Here is a 14,417-nt window from a genome sequence, read left to right on the forward strand (position 1 = left end):
TTCAATTTACATGCACACACATGTTTGCATAATGCATTTATATTTTTATTTTGGCAAAAAACTCACTCCAACACACAACCTGAACATTCATTTTTCATTAAATTTATTTATTTATTATTAACTGTATTTTAATTTATTCGTATTTATTCCGGAACTATATTTGTAGCATCCTAGGGTATAGCCATTAAATCTTTTATATTATTATTGGGATTGGGGTGTTCAAAGATTGAATTCTCATATTGATCCTCATTATCTTATGCGTAAAAAAAAAAAAAAAAAAAACTCTGAAATTGTACTTGTCGATATAGTTTGCAACACTGTGATGATAATATAATTGTATAAAACCATCCATTGCATGGAGAAAAGGAAAAAGATTGACTGCTTTTTTCTGTATATTAGTCAAAAAGAGACAGACATTTTTATTATTTTAGTGGCATGAAAACAAAATAACATGATTAAAAGGTAAGTTAATGTTACAACTTTATTTTTATCTCCCTAATGGAGAAAGCACTCCTCTAAGTCTTTGATCCCCATTTTTAAGGCAAAGGAGGATTGGCATTCTAGGGGGATGAGAAAAGTTGAGGCCCATTGTTAGGTACTTGGGCTGGGTAAGTTATCTTGGTAAAACCAACTCGGCCCGCTTGCACAGCCACAAAAACGAGAAGGTCCAAAACAAACTAAGAGCATTATTAACTTGGCCCAACTTGTTGGTAAGTAAGAACCACAATTGTTCGTTCAGGGTCCATTAACAGGTGCATGGATTGTGTGGGCTTGAAACTGTTGGGCCAGTAAGAAAGCTCCCAAAACGTTTTATAAAATACTAGAAGGCTGTTCATTACTCGAGCCTTAGCCCACCAAGTCTGAAATTTACTATGTAATAAAATTTAGATTTAAGTGCAAAAAAACACCCTTCAACTATTGGCCATGTGCAATTAACCCCCTGAACTACAATTTGCCCTCTTGAACTATTGAATTTGGTGCAATTAACCCCCAATGTGACATCTTCGGCCAATTGGTGAAAACGAAAATAATGAAAGACAATTTTACCCCTTATAAAAATTGCGTCGTTTCAGTTAAAATATAATTAACAAAAACCAACCTTAACACCATGGTTTGACATGGAGGGTGTAATCTCAGCAACCACTTAAAAATTGACAACACAGACCAACCTTATCACCATAAGTGAGACGTGGAGGGTGTATACTCATAACCCTTATCACATCTATCCATGTCCTGCCATTTTTGTGGGAAAACCAAACTGCTGAAACTTTGAAGAACTGAAGAAAGCTTCGGTAGAACGGATTTTCGATCTCTCAAGAGTTACCCAATCAGTAAAGCTCTCAACTTTAATACGTTAATTTATAACTACTGATGTAATGTACATGATACTAATATGCCTAGATGCTGGTTCTGCTACAAAGAGAGGGAAAAGGTAAACCATTTGTTTTGTGGCTGTGAGTTTACATGGAAGGTTTGGATGGAACTTGCTGTTTTGCGCAGATGGCAGTTACAGAGATATTTCTCAATCAAAGGGATGGCCGAAGACCTTGTTCAAAAGTTTAAAGTGAACAATACCAGAAATAAAATTTGCAAATTGGTGTTCACAGCTATGCTTTATTTCATTGCGAAGGACAGAAATAATATGATACATAATGACAAATGCTCTAATCCTAAGGAGATTGCCAAGTGCATCATGTGGGAGACATTTGATATTGTAGGACTTTGTGTTACACGATGTTATTTTAATGTTTGCATATCTTTAAGGCTATTTTTCATATGCTTATGCATTTTCTTCCCTGATGGGATGTCTGTAAATAGGGGTACGCCCCTATGAATTTTTGTATTTTATTGTTCATATCTTTATAAAACTTTCCTCCATTTAGGAAAAAAAATGATACTAATATGCCAAATTAGTAGCTCAGGGAGGTTTTCTGCTACATGGCTTATAGTTAAAGGGGGGTTTTTTGCACTTTACCCTAGAAATAATTATTCCCTCAACCAATAACGATAAAGGCTTGGTAATCGGCGATGGCGATCGCAATGGCTGTAAGAATAATGTAATGGTGAAATTTCGATGGCAAGTTCTGTTATAATATGGGTTTGGTGATGGGTTGAGATTTTTATGATTCAATTGAGTTTGGTTGGTGATCAATGACAAAATATTCATGATTTTGTGATTGGGTTTGCGGGTCTTGTGGATTGGGTTGCCAACGATGAGCTTGTATTGTCAAAGAGATGGAAGAGCAATGTCTTGGGTTGTTCTACAATGTTTATACTTTTAACTTCTTCCATCTTGCCCGTCTATACACATATTCTTTCACACCTCATTTACAAATGAAATATACATATATATATATATATATACATCCAGCCACAAAATCAATCGAGGAAGATGGGGATGAGAAATTTAGGAAAGATATACATAGAAGGGCATTATGGTCTTTAACTTTTCATAAGGGTTGTATGGTTATTTAATTATATTTGGGTTATCAGGTGACTTGCGTGCGCTCAAATACACCGGTAGATCGCCGGACTGGGTAAATTACTAGCAAATCCCTAGTTCAGGGGGGTTAATTGCTAAATTATTAGATCATGGGGGTTTTCTATTACATGGTCAATACTTTTAAGGAGTTTTTTTTTGCACTTTACCCTAAAATTTAGTTAAAAAGCCTACTAGAAAGAAAACTTGAGGGGTGAGTATAAACACTAAAACTCATGGAAGTCAAAATAAAAAAATACTAAATGATTTATTTGTATGTAAATTATTTAAATTACAGAAAAATGGTAATTTACCCTTGTTATTTTACTTTATAGGTTTAGATTACCAATGTAGTATTACTAATGATGACGTTATGGGATTATATATCTAAGCAGTGCAAAGATCAATGAGTCATAGCTAGTTTTGCATAATGATACACTAACTGTTCAAATCTGCCACGTGGTGTGGCTTGTGATTTAGAAAGATCAAAGATAAGATTAGATTTTCTAGTTAATTTGTACTACAGTATAAGATAAGACAAAACTCTGAGTCTTTGACCAGCATGTAATATGGGGAATCACGTATTCAAAACAAAGTCCAGGTCAAATATTTTTTCTCTGGTATGGTGGAAGAGACGGTGAAGAGAAAATAGAAAAGAAGAAATGAAACGGAGGAAGTAATAAATCTGTTTATTTAAAATAAAAATGGACTAAAATTATGAACTTAAAATCATAGAATTGATCAAGTGTATTCGCTTAAATAGAATGAGATATGGTCAAATGCCTAATAATAAATTACATGGAAACACATGTTCGACCAATTTGTTGAGGGCTTCATTTCAGTCCCACCAGGCTTTACCATAGGCTAAAATTATAAAGAATATGTCAACTAAATTGAAAAATTAAAATTAAAAAAAACAGCAAGAAAGAAAGAAGAGAGCTTATGAACTCTTGAACTTTTCCTCCATAGGAATTGGTTATTAGCACATGTTATTTGTGATGAAATTCAACTCCATTATTTTAGTTTGGTAGGGTACCTGTACCAAAATCTGTGGTTGGTTTATTTACTGTTATTATTATATTTTTGGTTTTTCACAAAATTAATTGTTCTTGAAATCAAACATTTGTTTTCATGTTAGGGGGTCTCAATTTTTATAACAGTAGTAAAAGTCATGTTGGGTACATTATTAAAGGTGTAGTCTAATAATATTTTCTTGTCTTTTAAATGATACTTTCTTTCTTTTTCAAAGTAAATAGTGACACTTATATTTCCATAATCATGTGTTCTCTAACTTTGAATTTTACATGAAAATAGTGACAATAAAGTCATTAGAGGATGATCCTCTCAAGTAAGTATGAAATAGACCACAAGAACAAATCAAGCAGTAGATTAAGCTCACCAAAAAGGCTAATAACATCACTGTGTTAAAAGATTATTTTATATAAAATATATACAATGTGTGTTACTTTCTTTTTTTATTATTATTATTTTTTTATTTTCAGGAGTATGTTAATATACATTGTCACCCCATCATTGTGTAAAATTATTATATATTTGTATATTTTTTTTACACAGCCACACTAACATATTTTCTCTTTTCTTTCTCTTTTTTATTTTATTAACGAATCAACCCTATGTTAATTAGGCTTTGGGCATAACATGTGGTTGGTTATTATTAACATATATATTTTTACACAAAAAGTATAAAATAATGATTATAATTAAAAATAATTAGTCCAAATTTCATTTTATTATTATTTTTTTATATATAAATTTGTTATAACATATATATATATATATACAGACACATATAACCATTGTAGTTGCTCTATGCACATAAATTTGCCTATTTTATACAATATTGGAGTTGACAAACGTTGCATTTTAAGTTATTCTTGGAATATACCTTTACATACGTTTGCCAACAGGTATATTCTTTTTCATAGCCACAAAAATATATGGTACAAAAGCTATCCCAACTCCCAAGCACAATTGCGACTCGCTCACGTTTAACATTTCTGTATTCATCACGAGGATTTTAATTTAATTAATATAATCTTAAATTGACTAAATATTACAATACTTAACAAATATGTGCGTAATAATTATTTAATGAGGGGGCTATGAGTAAATATTACTTAACAAATATGTACATAGTAATTAGGATAAAATGTAAAAAACACCTTTAAAATATATTTGTAATGCATATCACACCCCTTATATGTAAAAAAAACACCCATTAAGTTTCAATTTGGTATAAATAGGTCCCCCAAACATATTTAAAATTTAAATTGATCAAATTACCCTTATTAAATAATTTTATAAAATATATAAAAATAATTTTTTTAGTAAAAAGACCAAAAAAGACATTGTTTTTCCTTCTCATCTCTTCAACTCTTCCGCCGCCTCCTCTTCCTGCTCCCCACAACCTGGTTCTTCTTTGCCTTTGCTTCTTGTCTTTGACTTTGGTGGGAGTTTGCCACAACTAGTTAGCATCCTCACCCAACCACAAAGACCCTTGTTTTTTTGTTTTTCAATGATTCAATCCTTTTCTCCCTCTATAATTGAGGAGGCCCTGGATGACATGGGCCAGGTCCGACTCGCAAAACACAACCTTCAGTCCGAACAGCTGGGTCAGCCCATAGAAAGACACTGCCATATGGGCCGAGCGGGAGTAAGCCCATCAAGAGTGACCAGGGCTTACTGAGGAATAGGCCCAGGTCCAGCAATTAGTAAATATCTTGTAAATATCTTGTAAATATCTGGTAAGTATCTATAAATAGGAGTTGGAATGAAGAGGAGTGGGATTTGGATTCGGGTTGAGGTGTAAGAATTCTAGAGAGAGAAAGAATAGAAGGAGTTTCTTGCATCTTCAATTGGCGCCGTCTGTGGGAAACGCATAAAAGTTTGGTTGATCAATGAGGAGTATCGAATGGATTCAAACCAATTCGGTTGATCGAGACTCGATCTTGCGGATTTGAATCCAGATCTGAGCGATTGTGACCTACTCTGGAGGAATTACGATTCTTGAAGCTTTGGCAGGAGTGACTTCAGATCTACGCAACCGCGAGTTGCTCGATTGTGACAGGATCTGACGGATTTAGAGTCCAGGCAATTCAGATCTTGTAAACAGTGAGCATAATTCGGAGAATTAGAAGCCAGATCTAAAAATTCCTACTCACGAAGCTTAGATCTACTCGCGAACTTGAGATTAATGCCTTTACTCCGTTCGGGAATAATGATAGGTGAAAGCTCCAATCCGATGGAGGCTGTCCAGCAAACAAAGCTTGAAGAGTTGATGAATTTGATTGAAGCTCTCAGAAAAGAAAATGCAGAATTGAAAGCTGGATTGCAGCATCGGCAAATACCCGCAGTTTCGCATCCGCTTCCGGTCGGAGAAGGAGGTGTTCCATCTAGTATCGCGCATCAAGGCGATCAGAACGAGAACAATCAGTCAGCTCACCACCGTGATGAAAGGATGATGGACAATTCGCCGCCAAATGTTCGTCGAGTTGAAGATCACGAAGGCTCGACTCACGTTGATCCGCAGCGGGAAAGGTTTGACCGAGAGGAAGTGATGGAGGTAGATCGCCGTCGAGTAGCGTCGCCTTGGCAGAGAGAGTTCATAGAGGAACGGTCGTTCGATCCGTCTTACCGGCCCTCCATGGTTACTGTCACTCATCACGGTTCGGAGGGCAGAACCGTAACTCACAGAGCTACCGCTGGACTCCAGAGAGAGAATGAAGCTCTCCGATCCGCAGCTCGGACGGTGGATTCACCATTCACCGACGAGATCTTGAATGCGCCGCATCCAAGGAAGTTTGCTATGCCAGTCTTTATTCTGTTTGACGGAACAACCGATCCGATCGATCATGTGTATCATATCCAGTTGAAAATGGCCCTGAATACGGAAAACGACTCTTTAATGTGCAAATGCTTCCCTACAAGTCTGGCCGGACCGGCGCTCAGCTGGTTCAAAAACTTGCCTAGGAGCTCCATTGGCAGTTTCAGGGACCTGTGCGATCGGTTCATAAGCCAGTACTATGGGAACAAACGCCCGCCGAAGGACATCTCGAGCCTGTTCACGATGCGGCAACACAAGGATGAACGGCTCCAGGCCTTTCTTACCAGGTTTAATCTCACTAAGAGTATGGTAATCGAATGCCATCCTTCTACGGCAGTTCAAGCCTTCAAGTTAGCCATGACACGCGGAACTCCGTTTCACACCAGTCTGGTAGTGAATACGCCAGCTACCATGGATGAACTCAATGAGAGAGCCGATGGCTTTGTGCGCCTCGAAGAAGAGGAGGCAGCTAATGCTCGGACAACGTCGCTTGTGTCGACCGAGGAAAAGTCCAAGGCAAAGATCAGGCAGAAGCAGGCTCAGCCGCAACGTCAGACCACTTGGAAGGCCGAAAAAAGGTCCAGGGAGGAAGAGTTGATTACTCCGCTGAAGGTCACTCTGGCGAGGTTGTATCAGGAGAACAAGGACAAGTTTCATCCACCACTGCCAATTAGACAACCCCTCGAACAGAGGGATCAAACTAAACATTGTGCTTTTCATTCTGATTTCGGACATCAGACTAACGAATGCAGGAACCTGAGGAGGCAAGTGGAGATGTTGATAGCTAGAGGGGAGTTTGCGAGTTATGTTCAAGGCTCGGCGATGGAGCAGAATCGACCAGTGGAACAAATAAAAAGGAGTCATAAACAAAGCTCCCACAATTCGCAACCAGTTCGTATAATCAATGCTATCCATGGTCGACCCGAGCCTAGTGAAGAGCCAGATGAGCTGCTACGGGTGCGCCTGCGGCAGGCGCAGATGAAGAAAAGGGTCGGCAATGTGACCACTCTACACCAACAGAGCCCGTCAATGCAGATAAAGTTCGACTGGACAGACCTGCAGCGTGTTCAACTGCCTCATGACGACCCGTTGGTAGTCAGTTTGACAGTGGCAGAGTGCTTGGTGCGCAGAGTTCTGATCGATCCTGGGAGCAGTGCGAATGTTATGCCGAGGGACACATTTGACAGGCTCGACATTAAACCAGAGAGGCTCAAGCCCACCGGAAATCCCTTATTAGGGTTCGATGGGAAGAGGGTGGAACCCGTCGGGATGGTGGAAGTAGAAGTTCAAGCTGCAGAGCGAGCTCTTATGGAAACTTTTGTGGTTGTGGAAATTCACCCCTCGTATAATCTCCTGATGGGAAGAGGATGGATTCACAGAGTCCGAGGTGTACCCTCAACTCTGCATCAGGTCATGAGGTGCCTCGGGCCCGATGGAGATAAAGTGATAGACATTCGGGGGGATCAGGTCGCAGCCAAAGAGTGTTATTCCGTCACACTAAAGCATGCAGGGAACGGAAAGGCGCCCGTCCGGTCGACAAGCCCCAGATAGCAATTACAGGAACCTCCACTCGAGCAGAATAGGGTGGAGGAGTCAGCCGACTTGACCGAGGAGCCCCTTCTGGATGTGCAGATCGATCAGTCCAGGCCAGAACGAACTACTAGAGTGGGTATAAGACTGACCAGAGAAGAGCAGCAAGAGCTAGTGGATTTCTTATCCCACAATGTCGACGTATTTGCATGGAGTCACCTCGACATGCCTGGAGTTAGTCCTTCCGTCTCCTGTCATTCCCTGAATGTCAATCCTAATTTCAAACCAGTGAAACAGAAGCAGCGAAGATTTGCTCCAGAACGTAATCAGATCATAACGGAAGAAGTTGATAGGCTGCTTGATGCGGGATTTATCAGAGAGGTGCACTACCCTGAGTGGTTGTCCAACGTCATTGTGGTGCAGAAGAAAAATGGGAAATGGCGCGTATGCATTGATTTCACCAATTTAAACAAAGCCTGCCCGAAGGACAGTTTCCCGTTGCCTAAGATTGATCAAATGGTGGATGCCACCACGGGGTATGAGCGTTTAACCTTTCTGGACGCATATTCAGGTTATAATCAGATTCCTATGGACCCCGCAGATGAAGAAAAAACTTCTTTTGTCACCGAGCGAGGAACATACTGCTACAAGGTTATGCCTTTTGGATTAAAGAATGCGGGAGCAACTTATCAACGACTTGTCAGCAAAGTTTTTAAGAATCAAATGGGTAAGATTGTCGAAGCCTATATTGATGATATGGTGGTGAAAAGTAGGAAAAAGGATGATCATCTGAAGCATCTGCAAGAGGTATTTGATGTACTAAAGCGATATGGGATGAGGCTCAATCCGACCAAGTGCTCGTTCGGTGTGAGTTCCGGGCAGTTTCTGGGACACGTGGTCAACCGCAGGGGCATCGAAGTTAGCCCCGCTCAAGCAGAGGCTTTGATTAAGAATGCCGAGCCAAAGACGATCAGAGAGGTGCAAGCCCTAACAGGACGAATAGCTGCATTAAGTCGATTTATTTCAAAGTTGTCAGACCACTGCAAACCATTCTTTGACACGATTCGGAGCCATGGAAGGCAGGTCTGGGGGGATGAGCAACGACAGGCATTGACTCATTTGAAGCAATATATGCAGAATCCGCCAGTCCTGTCAGCCCCAGAACCGGAAGAAAAGTTATTTCTATATCTTGGAGTATCTGGTGTCGCGACGAGTGCCGTTCTGATTCGTTGCAAGGAAGGGGTGCAATACCCAGTATTTTATGTAAGCAAAACACTGATGGAGGCAGAAAAAAGATACTCAAAGGCCGAACGGGTGGTACTTGCACTTGTAAATGCAAAAAGAAAGTTAAGGCATTATTTTGAATCCCACCCCATAGCTGTTCTAACAACTTTCCCAATCAGAACGCTCATGCACAAGCCAGAGCTCTCGGGCAGAATGACAAAGTGGGCCATAGAGTTGAGTTCATTTGACATAACGTACGAGCCGAGAACAGCTATTAAAGGGCAAGCGGTGGCCGATTTCCTACTAGAATGTGATGCCGAAGATACGGAAGAGGACCTTAGAAGCGGCTCTTGGAAACTTTTTGTGGATGGCTCCTCTAACCAGACGGGGGCTGGGATTGGGATCAAACTGCAAACCCCAGAGGGTACTTCCTTGAGCCAAGCACTCAGACTTGAGTTCCGAGCCACCAATAATGAAGCGGAATACGAGGCGATGCTAAATGGATTAAAGTTGGCCAAAGAGCTACAGATCAAAAGTTTGACAGTGTATAGTGACTCGCAGCTGATTGTTCGGCAGGTAAATGGTGAGTACGCAACCAAGGATGACATGATGGGGGCATACCGTTCTGCCGTTCTGCGTAGAGCCAAGGACTTTGCAAAGATTGAATTCATACAGCTGCCGAGGGAACAGAATGCAGATGCAGACCGTTTAGCATGCAATGCTTCAAGTTACGGTGAAACATTGGCGAGGGTGATTCCAGTGGGAATAGTGACCCAGCCGTCCATTTTCGAAGAACCGATGGTCTCGGACCCTTGGCAAGTCAACGTCATACCGTACGAACCGAGTTGGATTGACCCAATCATTACCTATATTCGAGATGGCGTTTTGCCTATGCAAAGGGATGAAGCTAGGAAACTCAAAAAGAATGCTGCCAAGTACGCCATCGTGCGGAACCAGCTGTACAGAAGGTCCTATTCTGGCCCGTACTTGAAATGTGTCACCCCCGCGGAGTCGCAGCAGGTATTGCGAGCTATTCATGAGGGTGTGTGTGGCAATCATTCTGGGGGAAGATCGTTAGCGCATAAAGCAATGACACAAGGGTATTTTTGGCCAAACATGTCAAGAGATGCGGAGGAGTTCTCTCGAAGGTGCGATAAGTGCCAACGATATGGACCAATGATCCACCAACCACCTGAAGAATTGCACGTAATGGCCTCGCCGTGGCCTTTCGCGCAATGGGGGATGGATGTGGTCGGTCCTCTGCCAACTGCAAGAGCTCAGAACAAGTATGTGTTACTGGCCACGGATTATTTCACTAAATGGGTGGAGGCAGAACCGTATCCTAGCGTGACTCAGACTCAGGTGAGACGATTTATCTGGAACAACATTATCTGCCGCTTCGGTGTTCCCAGAACAATAGTCATGGACAATGGCACAAACCTCGACAGCAGGCAAGTAAGAAAGCTGCTGGAGGAGTATGGAATCAACCAGAAGTTGGCTGCAGTAAGTCATCCTCAGGCTAACGGACAAGCAGAAATCACAAACAGAACCATTTTCGCCTGCATTAAGAAGAAGCTGGAAGATCATAAGGGGAAGTGGTTGGATGAACTCCCGAACGTTCTATGGGCTTACAGAACCACCCCAAGGCGGCCGACTGGGGAGAGCCCGTTCGCGATGGCGTATGGTACCGAAGCAGTTATACCGGTTGAGCATTTAGTCCCCACTATCAGAAGCTTAGCATGGAGTCGAGATCAGAACGACAAGATGTTAAGATTGAACCTCGACATGATAGACGAAAGGAGGGACGCAGCGGCTATAAGGCTAGCATCGAATCAGCAAGTGCTGGCGAATAGTCACAATAAGAGAGTAAAACACAGGGATTTTGCCCCGGGCGATCTGGTTCTGAAAAGAAAGGTGGGGATGGTCAAAAAAATGATGCCACCCTGGGAAGGCCCATACAGAATTGCAGAAGTCATTGGCAAAGGGGCATATACGTTGGAAACCATGGCGGGAAAGTTGGTCAGCAAGCCCTGGAACGCCACGTCTCTGAAGAGGTACTATCAATAGAAGCTAAGTTCTGGTTTTAATTGGATGTTATTTGTTGTCAATCAAATACATATGAATGAGCAAGTTACCGGAATTTACAAAAAAAGAAGAGAAGAATTTTCTTTTCCAATGGTCTACTATAAAAATTTAAAGCCAAGTGGCAAGTGGCATTCTAGCCGAGCGCCAGGCACTTAAGCAAGATAAGTGGCAGCTGGCACTATAAGCCGAACGCCAGACACTTGCTAAAAATTTAAAGCCAAGTGGCAAGTGGCATTCTAGCCGAGCGCCAGGCACTTAAGCAAGATAAGTGGCAGCTGGCACTATAAGCCGAACGCCAGACACTTGCTAAAAATTTAAAGCCAAGTGGCAAGTGGCATTCTAGCCGAGCGCCAGGCACTTAAGCAAGATAAGTGGCAGCTGGCACTATAAGCCGAACGCCAGACACTTGCTAAAAATTTAAAGCCAAGTGGCAAGTGGCATTCTAGCCGAGCGCCAGGCACTTAAGCAAGATAAGTGGCAGCTGGCACTATAAGCCGAACGCCAGACACTTGCTAAAAATTTAAAGCCAAGTGGCAAGTGGCATTCTAGCCGAGCGCCAGGCACTTAAGCAAGATAAGTGGCAGCTGGCACTATAAGCCGAACGCCAGACACTTGCTAAAAATTTAAAGCCAAGTGGCAAGTGGCATTCTAGCCGAGCGCCAGGCACTTAAGCAAGATAAGTGGCAGCTGGCACTATAAGCCGAACGCCAGACACTTGCTAAAAATTTAAAGCCAAGTGGCAAGTGGCATTCTAGCCGAGCGCCAGGCACTTGCCGTACAAACACACAGCAAAGCTAATATAAAAAGAAAAAGAGAGAAAAGATATATATGTACTGAAGATAAGTTGAACAGAGCACAACACATAGAGAAAAAGAGTTCGGCCATTTCATTAATATTGAACATTTAGTTTACAAAAGAGAGGTGTCCATCATTACAAGAAGATATGAACTGGAAGAATTCGAAGGAGCCCTAGCTAGACGCCTCAGTACCAACAGCATCCTGGTCCTGCCGACTCGCCTCCTCGGCCCCATCAGCCGCCTCACCTTCATGAGGTGGGGAATCCAGGTGAATAACTGAGTCGTTCGGCTGGGGTTCAGCGTCAGCAGTGGCTACAGAGGGAGCCACGGTTGACGATTGGGGAGCGGTCAGTGGCAGAGCGGTAGGAGGAGCTGTGATGATCCTTGAGGATGCGATGTCCTGGCACTCATCAAATATACGCTCCGCTTCGGTGGGTTCTGGGTCGACATAGACCCCCAGAGGCTCGATCCCCAGATCCTTGTCTACCTCATCCGGAGTGGAGCTGGTCTGTCCCTCATCCGGAACCCGGTCGGCGAAACCTTCCCGGAATCCTTGAGCATACCGAAGAGCACCGACCCTGGAGAACCGAGCATGAAGGGCCAGCATCCCACCACCCACTCTGCTGATAGCGTCGATCAGAGCGGTACGCTCGTCCAGAGCTCTTTTTTCGAAAGCCATCCGAGCAGACTGTTCATCAGCTAGAAGACGTTGGAGTTCTGCCTTCTCTTCTCTGAGTGATTCCTGCTCAGTCTGCCAGACGCTCTTCTCGAGCTGGAGGGCGTCCTTCTCATCCTGAAGGGAATCATTCTCCTTTTTCAGGACATCTCTCTCTTGCTCGGCTTTGTCAAGCCGAACCAGCACCTCGGTATTCTTCATGGCAAGGAGGTCGTTCTCTTTATTAGCCACCTCCAGGCTGTCAGAATACTTTCGGGCCCTGGCGTTCCCCATTTCCACCTGCTTCTGCATGGCCATCATCCCGAACAATGTCTGCATAGGTGCACAATAGGAACGGTTAAACCAATAGTCAGAACGGGCGAAGGCAAGACCAAGTAATATAAGAGAATTCATGAGTTAGAAAATAAAAGTCACCTCCATAGCAGATTGGGGAAAGCGACTGAACACGTCCTTCTGGGAAAGGCCCTTTGCCGCCTCAATGTCCTTCGGAGTCCACATGCTCCTGTAGTAGGCCATAGCGGTCTGGCCATCCTTCAGCATGGTCTCGTTCGGTTTCACGAACGTCCCATCCGTTCGAGTGTACCGAGGGGCCCATGGCGGCAAGCTGGGGATAGAAGGGGGGCCTGAAGCAGAAGCAGAGCCACCAGCTGCAGGAGGCCCAGAGTGAGAAGGAGCTCTGATCGCTCGGTGCAAGAGAGTACCCGGCCCAGAGACTCGGGTCCTTCTAATAAGAGGCTCCTCCTCAGGGTCGATTTCACTGTCAGGATGAGGCCTTTTGCCTCGCTCTTTGTCCCGACCGCCCCCCGCAGCAGCAGGAGCTATGGTAGCTGGGGAGGGCGCGTTCTGGTTGGCCGCAGGGGCGCTGGCAGCAGGGTTAGTAGCCACTGCGCTCGGGACAGTGTCAGATATGGTGGCTGAAGAAGAAGCCGACGCTGGAGAGGAGGTCGCCCCAGCAGCAGGAATGACTGGGGGAGTATTTTTCCTCCTGCCAAAAGAGGGAATCTGCAGTCTGCTCATATTGTAGCCGAGTGATGAGAGCGCAAAGAGGTTGTCTGAAGTGAGGAGATCTGAGCAGGAAGGAATATCGTTCAGAACGTATCTCTTCAAGTAGTTAATCCTATCCCTGCAAACACTGTAGCTCAAGTCATCACAAGGTATTCCCAAGGAGCGGCATAAGTAAGTGCAAAAACGAGGAACGCATGTTTCACAGGGGCAGTCGTGTTTATGGGATTTGAATTTTTTATAGGAGGAGACAGAGCAGACACCAAAGGCGCTCGGGATTGGGTAATCCTCTGCAGCCGGCGAAGACCAAGCCCCACTAATACCCACTATGCTATCCCTCCAACCCTTTTCAGATTTTATTGTGTCAGTGCATATGGACATCTTCTCGAACGGGTAGAGGTGGTAGAAGGGCTCGTTAGTGCGGATCTTACTGACCTTATAGCACAGAAGGAGGTCTATGAGGTCAAGGTCCAGATTTCTGTCACGCATCAATAAGAGCATAACAGATATGATCCTAAAGAAGTTGGGGTTGACCTGCAGAGGGGATATCCCCAATCTGTTGAAGACGTAACTAAAGAAAGGGTGCAGAGGGAACCTAACAACATTCAGTTGAAGGTTTGTGAATAAGACTTCGCCGGGCAGGAGGCCGGCGCCGGTCGTAATATTAACGTCTTGGGGGCAAACCCTAACTACGATGTTGTCAGGAAGTCTAAGTCTCATACGAAGAACACCCAGATCTACAACCATGGTGGAAGTGCAAGAAGAATCTAAAAGAGGGAA

At 43.3% G+C, this 14,417-nt stretch overlaps 1 protein-coding gene across 1 annotated transcript; it reads right to left on the bottom strand.

Moving 5' to 3' along the window:
* Window positions 1-11,782: 11,782 nt before the first annotated feature.
* LOC132310506 (uncharacterized) lies at window positions 11,783-13,993 on the bottom strand. Its single transcript, XM_059808674.1, has 2 exons — window positions 13,050-13,993; window positions 11,783-12,947 (listed from the first exon to the last, which is right to left on the bottom strand). The coding sequence occupies exons 1-2, from the start codon at window positions 13,650-13,652 to the stop codon at window positions 12,132-12,134; spliced, it is 1,419 nt and encodes a 472-aa protein (XP_059664657.1). The 5' UTR covers window positions 13,653-13,993; the 3' UTR covers window positions 11,783-12,131.
* Between the last annotated feature and the right edge of the window lie 424 nt (window positions 13,994-14,417).

This window comes from Cornus florida, unplaced genomic scaffold, assembly GCF_030987335.1.
Source record: "Cornus florida cultivar Cherokee Brave unplaced genomic scaffold, ASM3098733v1 CherokeeBrave_3.0.0_Hap2_Chr05, whole genome shotgun sequence".
Lineage (NCBI taxonomy): Eukaryota > Viridiplantae > Streptophyta > Magnoliopsida > Cornales > Cornaceae > Cornus > Cornus florida.

Bases quoted from the DNA above. Each gene is read 5' to 3' on its own strand.
- LOC132310506 (XM_059808674.1), bottom strand. From the start codon at position 13,652: ATGAGCAGACTGCAGATTCCCTCTTTTGGCAGGAGGAAAAATACTCCC. The intron at 12,948-13,049 runs GTGACTTTTATT...GCACCTATGCAG, and splicing joins TTCCCCAATCTGCTATGGAG to ACATTGTTCGGGATGATGGC.